The sequence below is a fragment of the Paramormyrops kingsleyae genome, chromosome 15 (genome assembly GCF_048594095.1).
Source record: "Paramormyrops kingsleyae isolate MSU_618 chromosome 15, PKINGS_0.4, whole genome shotgun sequence".
Lineage (NCBI taxonomy): Eukaryota > Metazoa > Chordata > Actinopteri > Osteoglossiformes > Mormyridae > Paramormyrops > Paramormyrops kingsleyae.
The window spans coordinates 12,454,668-12,471,990 of NC_132811.1; the positions used below are offsets into that span (position 1 = coordinate 12,454,668).

The following is a 17,323-nucleotide window of genomic DNA, read 5'->3' on the forward strand; positions in this document are numbered from 1 at the left end:
GAGGTTTGCTAATAATGGTGCAATTACGTGAGGACGCTGAATGCAGCTGCATATATGTTGCTGGTTCAAAATAGATGATTTTCACAGTTTTAGCCTCACCCTAAAACTTTGCTCCCTTACCTAAACCGCCTATCGTTCTTACCAAACCGCTTGATCGGCTGTATTTTAAAAATTGTGCTAAGTGCCCCTTAAAAAACAATCTCATTTCAGGTGGTTTCATTTGACGAATATTCCATTTACGCAGGAAATAGCGTTCAAAAAAGACTCTTTGAGGTCGTCAATTTGCATCAGAAGAGCTGCCTGTTAGTCAAAGAGAGTACCCCTTATATGGATAATGGTGACGTAGGAGAAGACTCCGTTACGTGTTAGATTCTTATATTCACATAATGTTCTGCATACATAATTTTGCTGACAATATTACAGTATTTAGACACTCAGATTTGATGTCCATGTCATCTTACCTCATTCTGGCATTGTTTAATTGTACCACTGTGATTATTCATACATACTTGTGTTCTCCTTCTTTGCATTGCCATGGAAACCAGTATTATTCTCTGCCATAAAGGCTCTCTTGTCTCTGTCTAAAGACTGAAATGGTCAGCCTGATGGATTTCAAACTGCAGTCTAATTTACTTTAAAAAGATCAAATTTATGAAAAGCGCTCATATCACAAAATATGGGAATCATTTTGATTTCTTCAACTAATTCGTATTTCACATCCCTAAGGGAGAAAGCGTTTTGTTTTGTCCTGAACAAAACTTGTATTCACTGTGATACATTGGGGGTGTATCTTTTTTTTTCTCGATTGTTTATCATGTGTGCTAGAGTGATGTGCTTTATCCTGCCCTCTTGGTGAACCAGGACAAGCATTAGGATGAATCATATATTATCATAAAAATAAAGGTAAAGCACCGGAACCCCATATGGTTTCGTGAATACACACATGCATTTAAATAGCTGCAAAAACAGTATAATGAATTATTTATTTACTGCATATTTTTAAAGGTAAACCCAGAGCTTTTATTGCATATTCATGCTTATAGTAGGTTGTTGGGGGAAAGGCAGTATAAAGATGTGAAATAACAGGACAATGGAAAGGGACAAGGCCCCTTTAGAAGCAGCAAATGCAGCAGTCTTTTAAATAAACAAACAAAACTCCACCAAGCAGCACCCAAGAGTGTCATACATCTAGAACATGCATTCTCTACTCTGAGTGTATATAAACCCTGTCCACACAATTAGGGAACATGGAGTCAGCTGGCGTTTATGAATGATTTATCTGTGGGGCCAGGCTTGGTGGTCAGTCGAAATACCAGAACCAGCATGTGCTTCACACAGGCCTACAATGGACCTATATAAATAAATGACTGCATTCCCTTACATTTCAAATTCTCCCCCTCTCCTCCGCACAATATGCTGCTTTTTAATTCTTTGTCTTTAAATATAGAATAAGCCAGATTGGCTGACTGTTATTTTTCAGCTCAGATCTTGAGGAAAAACTTACAAACATATTTTACCGAGGTTTGGTGGGCCCGTGCTGGGGGGGCGGTTTAAAGAGCCATACATCTTGACGATGTTGATGACGGCTGGCTGTTTAATAATTAACAGCCAACTGAATATATAATGTAACTGTCGTATAAAGACTTTCCCCAAAACAGGGTGATTCCAAGGCGATTGGATTTCTATCTACTTTCACGGATAACTGACCATGGTTTGTGACGGATCAAAGGTGGTTTCCAGGGGCTTCTAAAACCATTGATTCTCTGTACTGGGATCTTAGGAAGCAGTGGGTTTGTTTTGATCATGGCGCCTCACAGGACCACACCGCTGGATCATTCAATGAAAAAATGAGATGGGTTAGCACCCCATTATGAGTGTACTCTGCTGGGATAGCCAGGAGATCATTGATGGGGGGGTGCATTTTTCTTAGGATTCCCCTAAGAAGGCTCCGGAGGGCCTGGTCTGTCATCTGTTCACATGCATTGACAGCGCCGTGGAATCGCACGGACAGAAGAAAGCCTTTGAGTCCTGTAAAACTAATCAGGGCCCTACAACAGGAGGCGATATTAAAATATGTAATAACAGCGTGATTCCCAGTTTGCAGAAGTTAAAATATGGCAAGTACAGTAGTGTTGCTCGTCTAATTTGTGGCCCACATGGTATTTGTGGCTACATGCAGTGTGAATTTAATAAAGGCAGTACTGTGACGCAGCTCCTCCCATTTCTGTCAGCTTTCAAATAAATTTGTACAGTGCCAAGCCTGTTCAGTGCATGCCATTCCTTTGACTGTGTAACTGCGGTGCATATTAATAATTTGTGGTGTTATATACATTCATATGGGCTTAGTACATTGATAACATATTGATAATGTACTGTGTATTAATTCCATCTATGCAATTTAAAAAAATACATTGTATTCACTCCCACAAAATTGAAGAGCAATTTAGGATGTGAGGCAAGCAAATTTATCAGCATCTTGTGTAAATTAAGAACCCAGTCAACCTTTAACATTAAAAATATTTTTTGCATCAAACAGTTATTTCATTTTTAAACATATCTCTTGAATATAATAAATCAAATGTATTAAGCCACTTATATAAAATGTCTGCCTTATTGTGTGCTATTCATTTAAGCGTGTAGTGTACTGTAGTATAGTACAGTTTCTGTATTTTTCTCATAGCGTTATTGTGCATGTCTTTGTTCATCCAGGTGGAGGTCATTCAGCAGCTAATGAGTCTGCAAAATGCAGTCTAATATCTCTAAAACAGGCAATCTCCTGCTTCAAGCAAAGAAACACGTACCTACTGTGTAAGTGCTATATAGGGCCACTGCTTTTCATTGTCTTGGCAGAGTTTAATCCAAAGAGTATAAATCACTATCAACACCTGCAGGAGTGATGATATGCTGTCAAGAAGAGGATACCAACAGAAAACAAGTACTTTTACAGCTGAAACTCTTGGTCGATGGATTTTTTGAGAAGAAGGAAAAGTGAAAAAATATTGCCCTGTCAATGAAATATATGAGGGTTATGACATTCTGTTCCGAGGGGTCAGCCTGCACGCTCTCTGTTTCTAAGATTTGTTATATTTTGTTAAGCCTTTTCATGTTCTCCAGGCTGCAGTTAAGAAACATCCCGTTTCATTTTTCTCCTCATTCTTTTAATGCCTGAGTCACTGTATGGGTGATTTCTGAAGCACAACATTTCCTGATAGTCTCACCAGGAACAGGAACATGCTAATTTGACACATTATAATGAGTCTGGCCTATTGCTCGATGTTTCAAATGCAGCAGGAGCATCTTATGAAACAGCAGCTCCAGTCGTGCTGATTTTCGGACTGACGGCACAATTTACTGAATTCCGGGGTTCCTGCAGATGTAATAACTGACAGGCTTTGAATTTGAAAAAAAGAGCGAATAAATGGAAAATGAATCGATGTGACAATGTCTTTTAGTTTCACGGCATCTGCCTCTTGCTGCGCATGTGTCTGCAAGTTGAGGAAACATCAATGCTGTTTCTGAAGTTCGGTTGTCTTCAATGAGACATTGATGAGAACAGAAGTGTCATCCTCTCTGCTCGCGGTTTTCATCCCTCACACACTGCACAGGCTGCAGCAATCATCACGCCAGCGATCAGCAGCCTGGCTCCCAGGATTCCTGAGTGTTTGGTGCATTTCGTGTGGTTTTTCGTTGAGGCGGTCGTGGCAGATATTGCATCATACCAAATGCAGCAAAAAACAAATGATGTATGCAAAAGTTGATTTCTACAATAGAACTACCAAGTGCATCAAAACTGATGCTGTTACAATTTCACCTGATGAAGTAAATGAATATATATACATACATACACACACACCATACACGAACACACAGATACATACATACATACATACACACACAGGGGGTCCAGGGGGGTGTGTTGGCTGGTTTTCATTATTGGTGGGTTACAATACCTCCATCCCCCCATAATTTACGCCCATGTGTGTGGATTAGGTTTATATTACATTGTGGGGGACCAAATGTCACGCTCAATGTAATAAAAACCTGTTTTTTGTCAGGTCTCCAGAAAGATCTGTGAATGCAATCAAAAAAATGCCAAAAGTCTTGTACAGTAGTACCTCAGAACTCGAATTTAATCCGTTCAGAACTCCGGATCGAATCCTAAAAAGTTCGAGTTGTGATCGAATTTTCCCCATAAGAAATAATGGAAAGCCAATTAATTGGTTCCCAGCCCCAAAAAATTACACCTAAATGTTTTTTTTTTTTTATCATTTAAACACAAAATGAACCGGATAAAACAAGAAGAGCATATTTGTACTAAACACATCTAAGCACATTTATCAAAACAGTAATTTGTAAAGTAAGAAAATAAATGTATCCAAACAATGTGTAAAGTTAAAAAAAACAATGTGTCCTGCCCCTATCGTCCGCTCCTTCCGTGTGCCACGCCCCCTCGTTAACCCCGTGTGGAATCCCCGTGTGATCAGCTGTTTCTGGTTGTTGTCATCAGTCCTCTGTATTTAGTCCGCGTTTCAGTTTGTTTCCCCAGTCCAGTCATTGTATTGTCCGTCTGCGTTTTGCCTGCCTTACCTGTAATTAAACCCCGTATTCCCCGATACCCTGATGTCTGCGCCTTTGTCTCCTTTCCGTCCACTCCGCACAACAATATTATTATAATTAAACGTATTAATGGTTTATTATTAATATTAAAATAATGAATAAGAAATCTTTATTTTGAAATGTATTTTATTATATAATAATAATACTGTTACTGTCTATCATTGTCTAAAAGTATTTTTACTGTCTAAATATATGTATTCAGTTAGTGTAAACATACACGATGCTATCACAGGGCATGCGAGGCTGAGACTGAAGCTTTACCCTTTGTTTCCGCTGAGAGACGTGCAGCGTGAATCATTTCCCGGCGCGTGCAAGTTATCTTAGGTCAGCGTTCACGGTTTAACTTCTGAGATTCAGATCGAGCTCTAGGTAATTTTTTTTTTTGAACTGGTTGGCTCAACTTTTAAGAGATTCAAGTTCTAATGAGTTCAAGAACTGAGGTACCACTGTATTTTGTTTCGTTACTTAAGGTTAGGTTAAGGTTAGGGTTGGGTAGGGGTTAAGGTCGTCATTTTGGGATTAGAGTTTTCCCCATAGTAATTAATGGAGAGTCCCCACAAAGATATAATTACAAACCTGTGTGTGTGTGTGTGTGTGTGTGTGTGTGTATATATATATATATATGTTAACTCTTAAGTGGTCCTTAATCAGCAGAACCTTTAACCTGATCCTCCCCAGTCCTCAGCAATGGCCTTATTAGAAAACAAATTTTCCATTGCTGACCAAAACTCCTGCTTCCAATAGAGTTCTGCAGTGTTTCAGTATATTCCCTGCTGGCTTATATATATTTACGGTATGTTCGCTTTTTGAAAACACTCTCTTTGTTAAGTCTTTTAAGTTCTGAATGTTATGATGTTTTGTGAGTACGTTTTGGCCTCACCCTGGTCTCCGTGGATGCACTCTTTCTTAGTAATGACTGAAGACTGCATGTGTAACTGTTTCCTTCACCCTGGACCTGTAGCCAGTCAGGCCCATGTGACTGATCTGTTAGGAATAGGAGACGGCAAACTGAAACACGGGCTGCCTTAGCGCAGGGGCAGCACCATCAGACAGGAGGACTCGCATTCTGTCGTTTATGACCTAGTTTTTAATCAACCAATCAGTTGAACTAATCGCATGATTCAGGTCACTTCAAATTGCTACGTTGATTAATTTATTTCATGTCTGAAACGTGACATATACAGTACATATTATTGTTATTATTTACATTAGTTGCTTAACGAATGAACATAATGGTACAAAACGCTGACGGGTTGGCGTCCCATCCTGGGTTATTTCCTACCTCCGGCAGCTTACGGGATAGGCACTGGATCCTCACTGACCCTGCATAGGACAAGTGGAGATGGATGGATGGACGGATGGATGGATGGATAATCCCAAAAAACGTCATTTAATGAATACCTTGGAAGGTAGCGTAAATCTTTTGATCATTTGACCTATGGCTACCTTAGATTAGTCTGAATAATCTATTAATGTTACTAAAGGAGAGCTCTGTGAGTATCAGAACATTAAGCTGAAAGTTTCCACCACCACTATAACAGGCTATAGTTAGCAAAACACTAAATTCCATTTGCTATTGAGATACAAAGGAAAAAAATCAGCATTTTTTTTTTTTTTAAATGACAGAAAGCCCCAGTCCTGTTAAACTGCAGAAAACTGCGTCATTTGCCGCCCTACTCTAACTGTGCCCCCTCAGAATTTTGGCTTGCATGACCCCTTGCATACCATTGACCATATTTTCCCAAAAACTACACTCTTCTTTGTAGTGTTTTTTTGGCGAGTTTAAGAACCAACATAGAAAGAGTGCACCATGCAAAAGAGAGACTTGGAAAACCCTGGATCAGACACACAAAGGAGGATCCACGACCTAAAACCGGTGTCGAGGCGAGTATCTGTCCGTGGTGCTGAGTTCAGGTTTGCTGGGTTTGTGTTGAATGGACTGTTCAGATGGCTCTGCTACTGGCCCCTCCTCTGGCTGATTCCTGCCTGAAGATGCACCCCAATGGGATCTGCTGGTGGTTTAGGGGCAGAGGTGTGTGTGTGTCGGGCTGTGGGGCATATGCAGGTATACTGCCTCTAAAAAAGCAGATTACTGTATAGCCACCTAATAATTACCAGAAGTGGGTACATGCCATTATACGTTAAAACAATATATCTACCTACCAAGAGAGCATTACACCACACAGATAAGGTTTATAAGAGTTGCCTAATGTTTTTTTTATATATTTTAAAATAACCTCAACAGTAGTCAGGGTGTCAGGGGCTGAAGGTATCTCTGCTTGTCAAATGGTCACGGGCACCTCAGGTATTGCAAAAATCATTTTAGTTATTTAAACATTTTCAATATGCATGCTTTCAGTGTCTCCACGTTGCTTTATCAAATGGAAGCCTGTTTGTCCAAAATGCAATAAGAAATAAAGAAATCAGCATTAATCGTATTAAACCACCTTCACTATCAACATACCGTACACCTGTGCACCAAAATAACCTAATACTGCTGATTCTTTTGCCCATTGTTTTTGTCGCATATTTCATCCCCCCAAGAGAAATGTATCATCCAGATTCATGACATATGGGTAACACTCGTCCTTATGATAAGTGTTTGATACAACTGGCAGATTTCCTGTTTGGGAAATGATAACACTATTCGTTGTTTTATTATTGGTATAAAAACTCCATCTACTCAAATCTGTTGATTGTTTTGTATATATATTATATAGACTTCGCTGTCATGCTGTGTTACTTTAACGCCCTAACCCATCTCCTGGTATCACCCATGCAGTGCCCACCTTTTCCTTTGAGGCATGATCGCCCTGGCCGCTAACACACTCATTGCGCCCCAATGCACACACCCGTGGAGTTCCCGATGAGTTCACCTTCGCCTTGTCACCCCCCTGTCCCTTGACCGAAATCCCGCTGCTCTTCTTTCCGATTTTTACCCATAATTTTCAACGAAATCGAGCACGGACTAATAAACCATTGATCGCTATTTTCCCCTTTATCTTCTTTGTCTTTGTGCGGACGGGAGGCTATGAACAATCCTTTCGGTTTTATACCCTAAGAGAGCACGCTGCCGATGTCTGTAGATACGGTAGAGGCAGAAGCAATCAGGCATTACGGTGATATTTAACAGAAAGGTAATCTCCGACATCTACTATCCGCCCGATCACCGGCTGTTTTAGACAAGCCCAACATGAATGGATAGGCGCGGATTCACCGTCCGTGTGCTGCGCCTTTTGGGGAGATGAAATCAACATTGTGATACACACGTACTTGTGTCTCTTTCGGCGGAGTTGAGGAATAATAACAGACATGAAAAACCAAATGTGTGGGATTATTTTATCTGTTTGGCTGTTATCGGAGGTAAGTTACACATTTACTTGTTTAGAAGATGTTTCTAGCCGGATAATACGTATATTACCCAGCTGTGCATTTTACTCTAATCCATAATCTAAATCTAAATGTATAATTATACAATACATCAATGCATGTCTCCGTCGTTCCTGTGCATCGTATGCTGTGTGTCGATGCACTTGCTTTTTTTTTTTTTGTTATACAAGCCGATCTCCATATCCCGCTATAAGCTTTTGGACTAATGTATTACAAGACATGATGCGTATTGTGCAATGATTGTCTTTATACTTTTCTTTCTACAGGCGGTAGGCTGTGGTCAATTACGTTTGTTCATCGGGCAATGAAACTCTTTACAGTGTAAAGAGAATAAATTCAATACATGACTGACAATTGCTTTTTTGTGGAGCATTAACATTAAACGGCAGACCACAAAAGCAGCATTTAAGAGAAACAAAACATTGAATCTGAAAAATTGCGTAAAGTTCCGTGAAACATCATTAAAACATAATAAGAAAAAGACCACGAACTGAAATAAAGTTGCCGTTCAGGTTATTTGTCATTTATTTCCCAACGGGCACAATGAACTGTGTAGCCTATTGGTCTCGTACAGTCGATATAGTGCGGAGTGGAGATGCAGTAGGCAGATGTCTTGTACAGTATGTGCGATCTTGCTTTGTAATCATCCTTAATTTCATTACATTACGACCCGGTTAAGACACGCTTGTTGTGATCTCTAAGTGGCCGGCTTGCATTTCATTTTAGTTCTATATGAAGATCACATATTTGTCATTTACCAAATAAGAATTATTCTCACATTTCCTTTCCCGTATACGCTTTTTATATATCATTCTCATGACTTGAATCCAATCCCTTGATCTACCAAAACCATATGAAACAATATGCCATAAGCCTCTTAACAAAAGAAAAATATGGAGCTGCCATAAGATATGAATACTAGTTAATTATTAGACGGGACAACACGGAAAATGCGTACATTTTCCAGTACAGTATTTGGAAGATGAGGAGTCTGGGCGTTAAAGTTGTGCGGTACTGTCAGTGTTTGGCTTGTGATGAAATGTACTATTAAAATGGGTTCGGGCCGATAAATTAATAATCATTTAACGGGATAGTTAAAATAGTCTAATTTACAGTTCTCGGTAAAAAATCATGCACAGATACGCGCGCTAATCTTTCTATTTTTGTCTTTCTAACCAAACAACTTCTGCCAGGATGAACAGAGCGGTGTATATAGTTTTGTTTTTACACTCCCGGCTTCTTCAAGGATACGTCGCTGTTAAGGCAGCTATTAAGATCTTGATATTTACCGTGTTTGTGGAGGTGGAGTTTTCAAAATAAATTGTTTAAAGCTTCCTGCCATATATTATGTCTCTTTGAAATAAAAGGTGGGGTTTTAACAACATAACATTAAGTACTGTAGTCTTATTTTGATACTGCTCGATGGCATTGTTACAGTACTTATCCTGTATCTTACCTTAATGCTGTTAATAATCCTGCTGTTACCTTACATGCGCATCTGTCCCATCCTGCAATGAGACTGGTCCATTACAGGGGATTCACAGTGGTCAGGTGAAATGTACCAGTTCACATAACTGGATGTTTAAAGCAGGAAACCCTGCAGGGAATAAGGAGAGCATGCAAACTCCACACACTCAGAGCAAATGTAGGATCCGAACTCACAGCCCTGGAAGTGTGTGGCAAGTGTTACCCACAGTGTTACCAGCATTTGACAAATGTAAAATTAGAAAATTATCTCAGGCCAATTGTTTCATTGTGTTTTGTTTGTTTTTGTTTGGTTTTTTTTTTGGGCCATTGGAATTCTTCTTTATTTGTACTCCAAATATAGCACCAAAGGCTATAATCACAAGCCGGTTTTTCTAAGCCAAGTACTACCAGGTGTGGTTTTAGAAGAGTGGTGGGTAACTGAATGAAGATTTGGTCTGATCGTTAAATAATTGTTTTAATGAAATCAAAAGACTTTGTAAATGGTGGTGTCCTATGGTGTGTCCAAAGGCGGCCTCACACCCCCCACTGAAGGAGTACCCTGGCTTGTTCCCTGTACTTCCCACAGACTGATTTACCCTGCAATGGGCAGGAGGTTATGGAAAATGCATCCTGGAGATGACTACTGTTTGTAAAAGGGTTTCAAGAGAGGTGTCTTCTGACCCCGGCTGTGAGTTGATAAATTACGCTTCACAGCGTTTGATGTTTTCTGGAAAAGGCTAAGAATCACCATGCAGTTTTGCAGCATTGTTGTTCTGGACCCTGGAGCTTAAGCAGACTGGATAGTGCCATAGGGGCAGGAAGTGCATGTTTATTTAATAGGCTGCACGACATAATCGTTTTTGTGCAAGGGCAGATGTGGGATGTCATCACGCTATCTGGACAGTGCTGGACAATGTTAGAATTAAAAGCCAAACCCACAAAACTGATACGAACTAGGCTTAGCTTCCACTGGCCTGTGCTCTGTGATTATTACTATATGAGCTAACAGAAACCCGATAGTCTATGTTGTTATAAACAGGCATCGGTCTTAGGCAGAAACAAAGCATACACTCTATAAAGCAGCCCTTAGGAAAGGTCTGCATGGTTTCTAGCCTTGTTTTCTTTCTACTGCAAATCCTTCCGTTCCATTGATGGAAGAAACAGGAAGTACATTTGGGCATTAAGTTACTAAAGAGAGCTACACATGCGGTTGCACTAATGGGAGTTTCGATTGTTGCACCGTTGAGGTCATATATAACTTACTGTAAATACTTTTTAAAAGCATCCTGTCAATAGACTGTGTGACAAACACAGTGTCTTAGTAATCTCCAGTTTCTACTGCAGTCAATATTCTACCAGCTGGCAAACATCAGCCGTCATTGTTGAATTATCAATACCGAGGCACCAATGTTAAGTTCTTCAGGTTAACGCCTTGTTAGTAGCAGTACCTCATGTTTACCCTAGCGTCCTGCAACGTCTGTGTTCTTCTCTTAATGGTTGCACGTACCATTAGCAACAGCTTGCTTTGTTTACATTTGTGTTTGTCCGTTTCAGATACAATCGACCTGCTCTGTCTCATTATCTTGAAAACCTCAATCTGTAACTCAATCAGGAAGCATAACAACACTTGCTAACTATGAATCAGGGTTGATACAGGACTTGCACCATATGAATTAAATTAATTTGTTGGCTAAATGAACAGAAATTACATGAGTTTTTACATACATTTCTGTTTATGGACAGTTAAATCATTGCAGCTACATTAATTTCTAAAATGATCTTACATCGTTCTTCAGTCTAACTGCCTCATTACTGGAGCAAGCAGCAACTTTTTAACTGCTGTTAGCAGTTTTCTTGGGAGTCCCACTGTGTTTTAACGTTTGACAAATTCATTGATCAATTCCTCCTAATATCCCACCTTTGCCTACTCAGGCTGGATGTGTACAGATAATAATCTACCACAGAACTGATGGGAGTAGGCGGATGACAGTGAATGTGGGAGTTGTGTAAATTTTTGAGCATAGCTCAAGAATCGGGCATTGTTTGTTTGTTTGTTTGTTTGCTTGCTTGCTTGTTTGTTCATTCATTTAGAAACATGGTATTGACATCTCTCTGTTTCCCTGACATTTTCCATGACGTATGGGTGTCATGAAGTGCCTATCTCTCGCACAGCATATGTAATTAGGCCTATTTAATGAAAATCTAAGTTAGTTTTGTGTCTTAAATTCAGAAATGCCTTTTTGTTTTGGTAAATTTATTCAGTCTATTGTGAATTGACTTTCTTTCTACTTTAAATTTCACCCTAATCTGTTTAGAAGGATTGTGTACCAGTTAGCTATGGATGAGCGAGTATACTGGGATATAAATGATAGGTAGTTATTAAGGCATGGCTTGGGTGCTGAAGCTGAGAAATTCCACTCGAACGAATTTCCGTTTCCCTGGTAGACCGCCGTGTCACACAAGTGCAACGCGTCACACGACGATGCTAGTATGCCTGGCTGCTCTAGAGTGAACTGGATAACGATCCTTCCGGGATTATCAAAATCCGTGGGTGGGGATGCCATCCCTGTGGCCCGGACCATTGGTTCGGTACTGTTGCTGAAGGACATTGTAGCGTGAAATGAAATCGTGGCACTGAAATGAATCTGCTGGCTGCCAAACTGAAATGCTTCGCTTCAGCACTTGAGTAATGAAAGCCAAATCAGATTAAATACATTGATTTAAATGCTGTTTTTTGAATAGACAAGATGTCGCTCTGAAAAAGACATTTAACAGACAAAGATGTTATTTTTGCACTGGATTTGAAGCGTTGCGACAGGCTCTTCCATAATCCCTATTTTCTCCATCCTCCATATGGATACGTGTGTCTGTGTTCGTGTGTGTGTTGTGAGATCCAGTGGGTAATCTGGTATGACTTTAGTATGTTTATTTGCAGCAGTCAGATGAGCTCTGTAATTATGTATTACAGTGCTACCTGTACTTAAAAAGAGTGTTTTGATTGATTGAAGAGTGGTACGTCTGATGTTTTTTGTTATTTTTATCCCTGTGACCCTGACCAGATTATGTGGTTAATGGTTGATAGATAGATAGATAGATGTAAGGATATACTTTCTGATGACAGTGTAAACCCAGATTATTTGTCTCCTGGTGACACAATGACCAGTGACAGTGGGGTAGTTCTCCTTGCCTCCAGCAGGGGGCACTCTGGCTCACCATCTGCACACGCTCCCTCCCATTGTTCATTCTTCCAGCGGTGGCTCAGGGGGACTGGCGTCCCTTTGTCGTCTCCTGCGTGTGTCCCGCTCCGGCGGTGACAACCTGTGCGCGTCCTCGGCGCCCACCGCTTGTAAACAAAGCCGGCACCATTGTGCCCGAGCCAGGCATGATGGAGAGGGCTCCCCCCCCCACTGTGACTGTCGATGAGGGAACATGTCATCTGACGTGATGACCTTTCTCCATCTGTCAGATGGAATCTGCATCTGGCGTCTTGGCTGATGATGAGGCTTGGAGGTGTGATGCCAAAGCTTTTCCAGCGAGCCATGTGCATTTATGTTGTGAGATGTGAAATTGTATATATATATATATCGTGGTATATATCGTGGTTCTGCTGGCAGAAGGCCACACTGCGAGGCAGGCTGCTTCCAGGCTCAAAGTTTCTAAAACAGCAGCACACAAGAACAAAGAGAAGCAGGAGACACTGGGAATGACCAAAAAACAGTCAGGTAGAGGACAGAAGCAACATTCGAGCGCCACAGGTAACCGTTAACTTATCAGACAATGCCTCATGAGTCGGAGGATGACCTCTAGTGACCTTCAAAAGGAATGGGAAACATTAAGTGGCGTGAAGTGCACAGCTAGGACAGTTTGTATCAGGTTCCTAAAAGCAGGAATGAAGACCCAAGTCAATGAAGATCCAGGGAAGAGCCAGACTGGAGTTTGCAAAAAAAAGTGTATAAAAAAAGTGTTAAAGTGTAACACAGAAGCATACCTGTCAATTGTGAGATGAGTGAAACTGAAAATTGTGTGTTATATATATATATATATATATACCTATATACCACATACATTGCAGTTCAAAAGGCAGTGTGTATTTGCTCAGATTAAATATAATTTAACATCACAACATTTGCTCAATAATAATAACACAATAAACACTAGCAAGAATCTCTTCTGTTCTCCATAAAGTTACTGGTCTTGCAGGATGGCTGGAAGTAGCCAGAGCCTATAGACCCCTATGACCAAACATGGATGGATGGACAGATGGATGGAACTCATGTCCCAAACTTCTCCACTGGGGCACCCCAGCCATTCCATGCATTCCTTAAATGTCACCGCAGTGATTTTAGGAGAGACTGAAATGGCTAACCTGACACACTCTGACAGGCATTATATCATGGTTTTACAACTACACCAGGCTTTCGCACAGTCATGTATATAATGTATATAATTTATCGGTTCGGTGTTGATGTGGTTGTTCATGCATCTGGGGAGTTTCAGTTCTCAGAGTTTCAGTCTTTTTTCTCCATAATGTCTTGCTCTTCCAGGGATTCACTTTTGATCAAGGCCATTTCCTACAAAAATATAACTATTCTGCTATTTCCTGTCAAGATCCTGGCTAATCATTTGTGAAAGAGAGGGGGGGGGAGGCACTGGTTTTATGGTCATCTTTGGAACCTGGAAGGATAACAGCTTGACAGAGTTACAGTTGAACGGCAGTCGCTCGCTGTTGGGTGCAGTGAGAGGGTGACGTGCCACCGTGCTTCGGGTCCACATGCCGTGACCTTGCTCAGTGTAGACTTCATGTAAATTAGTCCACTAGTAGCGAAGTATTTAAATGAGGCGCTTTTTCTTCAAGGACGCAGGCGAAGCCTGTCAGAGACTCAGGTGGTAGATGATTATTGCGAGTCGTAGAAGTGACTCACCAAAGTGGCTGCTATATTTGCACGTTGGTTGGTGAGGGCCATGTTGTCTTGGGGGAAGGATGAGCTGTGGTGTAAAGTCGTTTTCTATTCTCGTTTTATAGATAGCGGGAGGCTATCCGGAGTATGGACAGCAAACAGGATGTTGGCAGTGGGTAGTGGGGAGGATTAGCAGCGTCCAACTGGGGTCTAGGTAAATGGGGGAGAATAAGACAATGTCTATATATATCTGTATCCTGATGGCCAGTGACCTCATCCCCAGCTCCTTACAAGGCATCTTCCTGTTGTTGGTAATATGCTCATTCATGTTCTGTTTACTTATTCGTCCGATGCATTTATCCAAAGCAACTTCTAATAAAGGACTGCCGATTATGTGTGCCCCTAGGGACTGGAACCCACAACCTTTGTTAGTGCAGTGCTCCACTTGTTGAGCTGCAGGAAAGATCGGGGGAGCTTAGTACACATGGAATGTTATTTCAGATTAAATGCTACTGGGTTACATAAACCTTATTGATCCGGGGGGAATGTAATATACAGTATAAAGGTTAATATGGATTTGAATCTTTGGTCTGAAGACTGCCTGTCCCAGGGGGGGGCACTGTTACCGTTGCCCTTAGGCAGTGCGATTCACTTAAATTGCTTGGCAAACTCATAACCGTAAGTCCAGCGAGGTGCAGAATTGTTGAAAATCACCATGGATTCGAGTGACTCATCTTGGGCCTAATTTCCATCTTGCGCGAATATGATATCTGATAGCCAAAGTTGTCTTTATAAGCCTGATTTCCTGTCAGGAGCACCATGGGTAAGCTGGAACTCATGTGTCCTATTCAGATGGACAAGGGTAAATTAACTTGCGAATGGATGAATGATGAAGTACGGAAGAGAGAGAGATTTGCCACTGAAAAATGAAGGGCTCTTTTTAATCTCCTTGGAAAAAAAATGTTTCATGAGATAAAAAAGCATCATGTGCTACACAGCTGACAACACCTTACTGTTAAACGTTTGCAGCACAATACACTATAAATGGATAAATGGATGTGCAATTTAAGTGTGTGACACAGCATACTGCCAAGATATCTTGGATAGTTTTTTTGTGGTATATATAGTATTTTCCTTCCCTGCTGTTGGTAATGGACTAATTTACATCCTTCTATGTAGAGGAAGAGATACATGACCGTGGAGTGGAAGAAGCTTTCATTTTCAATAAGGGGCCCTGGGGTTTATGAAGAGTTCAATTCTGAGCATATGCTGTCTTTACCCTAATTTAAAATGCTTCATCTAAATAGCTACAGTGAACTCCTAGCCATGTAAATGGAAGGTAGCACAAAACTGTAAAGGTGTAAAAATATCACCATGGATACGGCTGGTCGTCATTCAGGCAAATTAAATGCTCGCCTGAAACAGATCGCCATCTCTGACCTGCCCGCATACAATATTACGTTTACGTGGTATCCCTTGGCGACTTGGGCCACCACACGTAACCCAGCTCCCGTTAAAGTGACGGGGATTGATGATGAGGCCAGGAACAGAGGAGAGCAGAGGCCCAGTGGCAGAAAGTCCGTAAACAGCGCTTTCGCAAAAGCCTGCAGGTGAGAGTTTCACGTGTGGGGCAGATGCAGTGGGTCCTCAGGGTGACGCTAACATGAGACAGCACAGTGTAACCAATAGAGAGATGGATAGGTGATCGATTGATAAGCCTGGGCAATTACACAGATACACAAACTAGAAGATGGACCCAATGACACATTGATCGATGAACAGACTGATAGACAGATACATCAGAGAGATACACAGAGAGATATACGGACTGAAAGAAAGAGAAGAGTGGATGAACAGAGAGAGAGGTTAATAGATATACAGAGTGAAGTGAAGGATGGACAAATAGATAGGCAGGTTAATTGGCAGTTATATAACCAGGCATACAGATGAAGAGACAGAGAAGATGGGCAGCTTCATACATAAAGTGGTAGGTTCATTTTTGCACAGGCTGACATGGTGATCATTTCGGTGTGTGTTCTTCAATGAGTTTTCTATGAGATACAGGAGCATATCAATCCACAAGACTGGGTTGTGTTTACAAGGGCAGAATAGTTTGTGCAATCAGATAAAGAAATTTTCACTGTCATTAAGATCATATTTAACAAAAAAAATTAAAACAACTTCATAAAAATGTCAGATGAGATAAACAAAAACTGCAATCTGTGATTGATATCCTATATTATTATGAATTTGGGTTTATGTGTGAATGGCTGTCAGTGTTTGGAGTCTTTGATAGAGTTTATTATTATTAATTGATGGCTTTTTAATGAGAGCATTCCAAGTACGACATGGTCTTTGGTGTGTCGAGTCCCCATTCAGCACACAATGATTACAGTTACGTTCAGCTGTTAATGGATGTTCATTGTGAAAAGGGTTTATTTCACATTTTTAGGTCAAAAGAACTCAACTCGAATGCACCAAAATGCGAAAAAAAGATATAATAACACCTGCAATTGTACCTGAATCAAACTGACTCTAAATACTGTATGCTCAATATAATTTGCCTTCCACGTTTATTAAGCTGCCGTGTAGATTTGTGCTTGTTTTGATTGCAAGATTCTGATTATAGAGGTGCTCCAAACTGTGACTGTCACACATGGGCAGACAGGGCAGGAGACCCAAAGGCAGGAGACCAGACTTTTACTGAAGATATCAAATGATCAGGCAGGGATCAGGCAAGGTGGGATCGGCAGGATGGGATCGGCAGGGCGGGAACAAGGGCGAGGAGACGAGAGACAGGGTTTTCAGAACGCTCAGTACGGCACATTGGATGGTAACAATACTTCGCATCGGGTGTTCGGGCTAGCTGGATGTTAAACACTAAGGGCAGGATCGCTGATTGGCTAGCCCCGTCTACAAAGGATCGCTGATTGGCTAGCCCCGTCTCACAG

The 17,323-nt window shown here is 40.9% G+C and overlaps 1 protein-coding gene across 1 annotated transcript in view; it reads left to right on the forward strand.

Moving 5' to 3' along the window:
- The first annotated feature begins 7,443 nt into the window (after nucleotides 1–7,443).
- Nucleotides 7,444–17,323, forward strand: part of vopp1b (VOPP1 WW domain binding protein b) — a 228,171-nt gene continuing 218,291 nt past the window's right edge. The window contains exon 1 of the mRNA XM_072700119.1: nucleotides 7,444–7,980. Within this exon, the coding sequence (XP_072556220.1) occupies nucleotides 7,930–7,980 (51 nt within the window). The 5' untranslated portion in view covers nucleotides 7,444–7,929. The remainder of the gene's footprint in view (nucleotides 7,981–17,323) is intronic.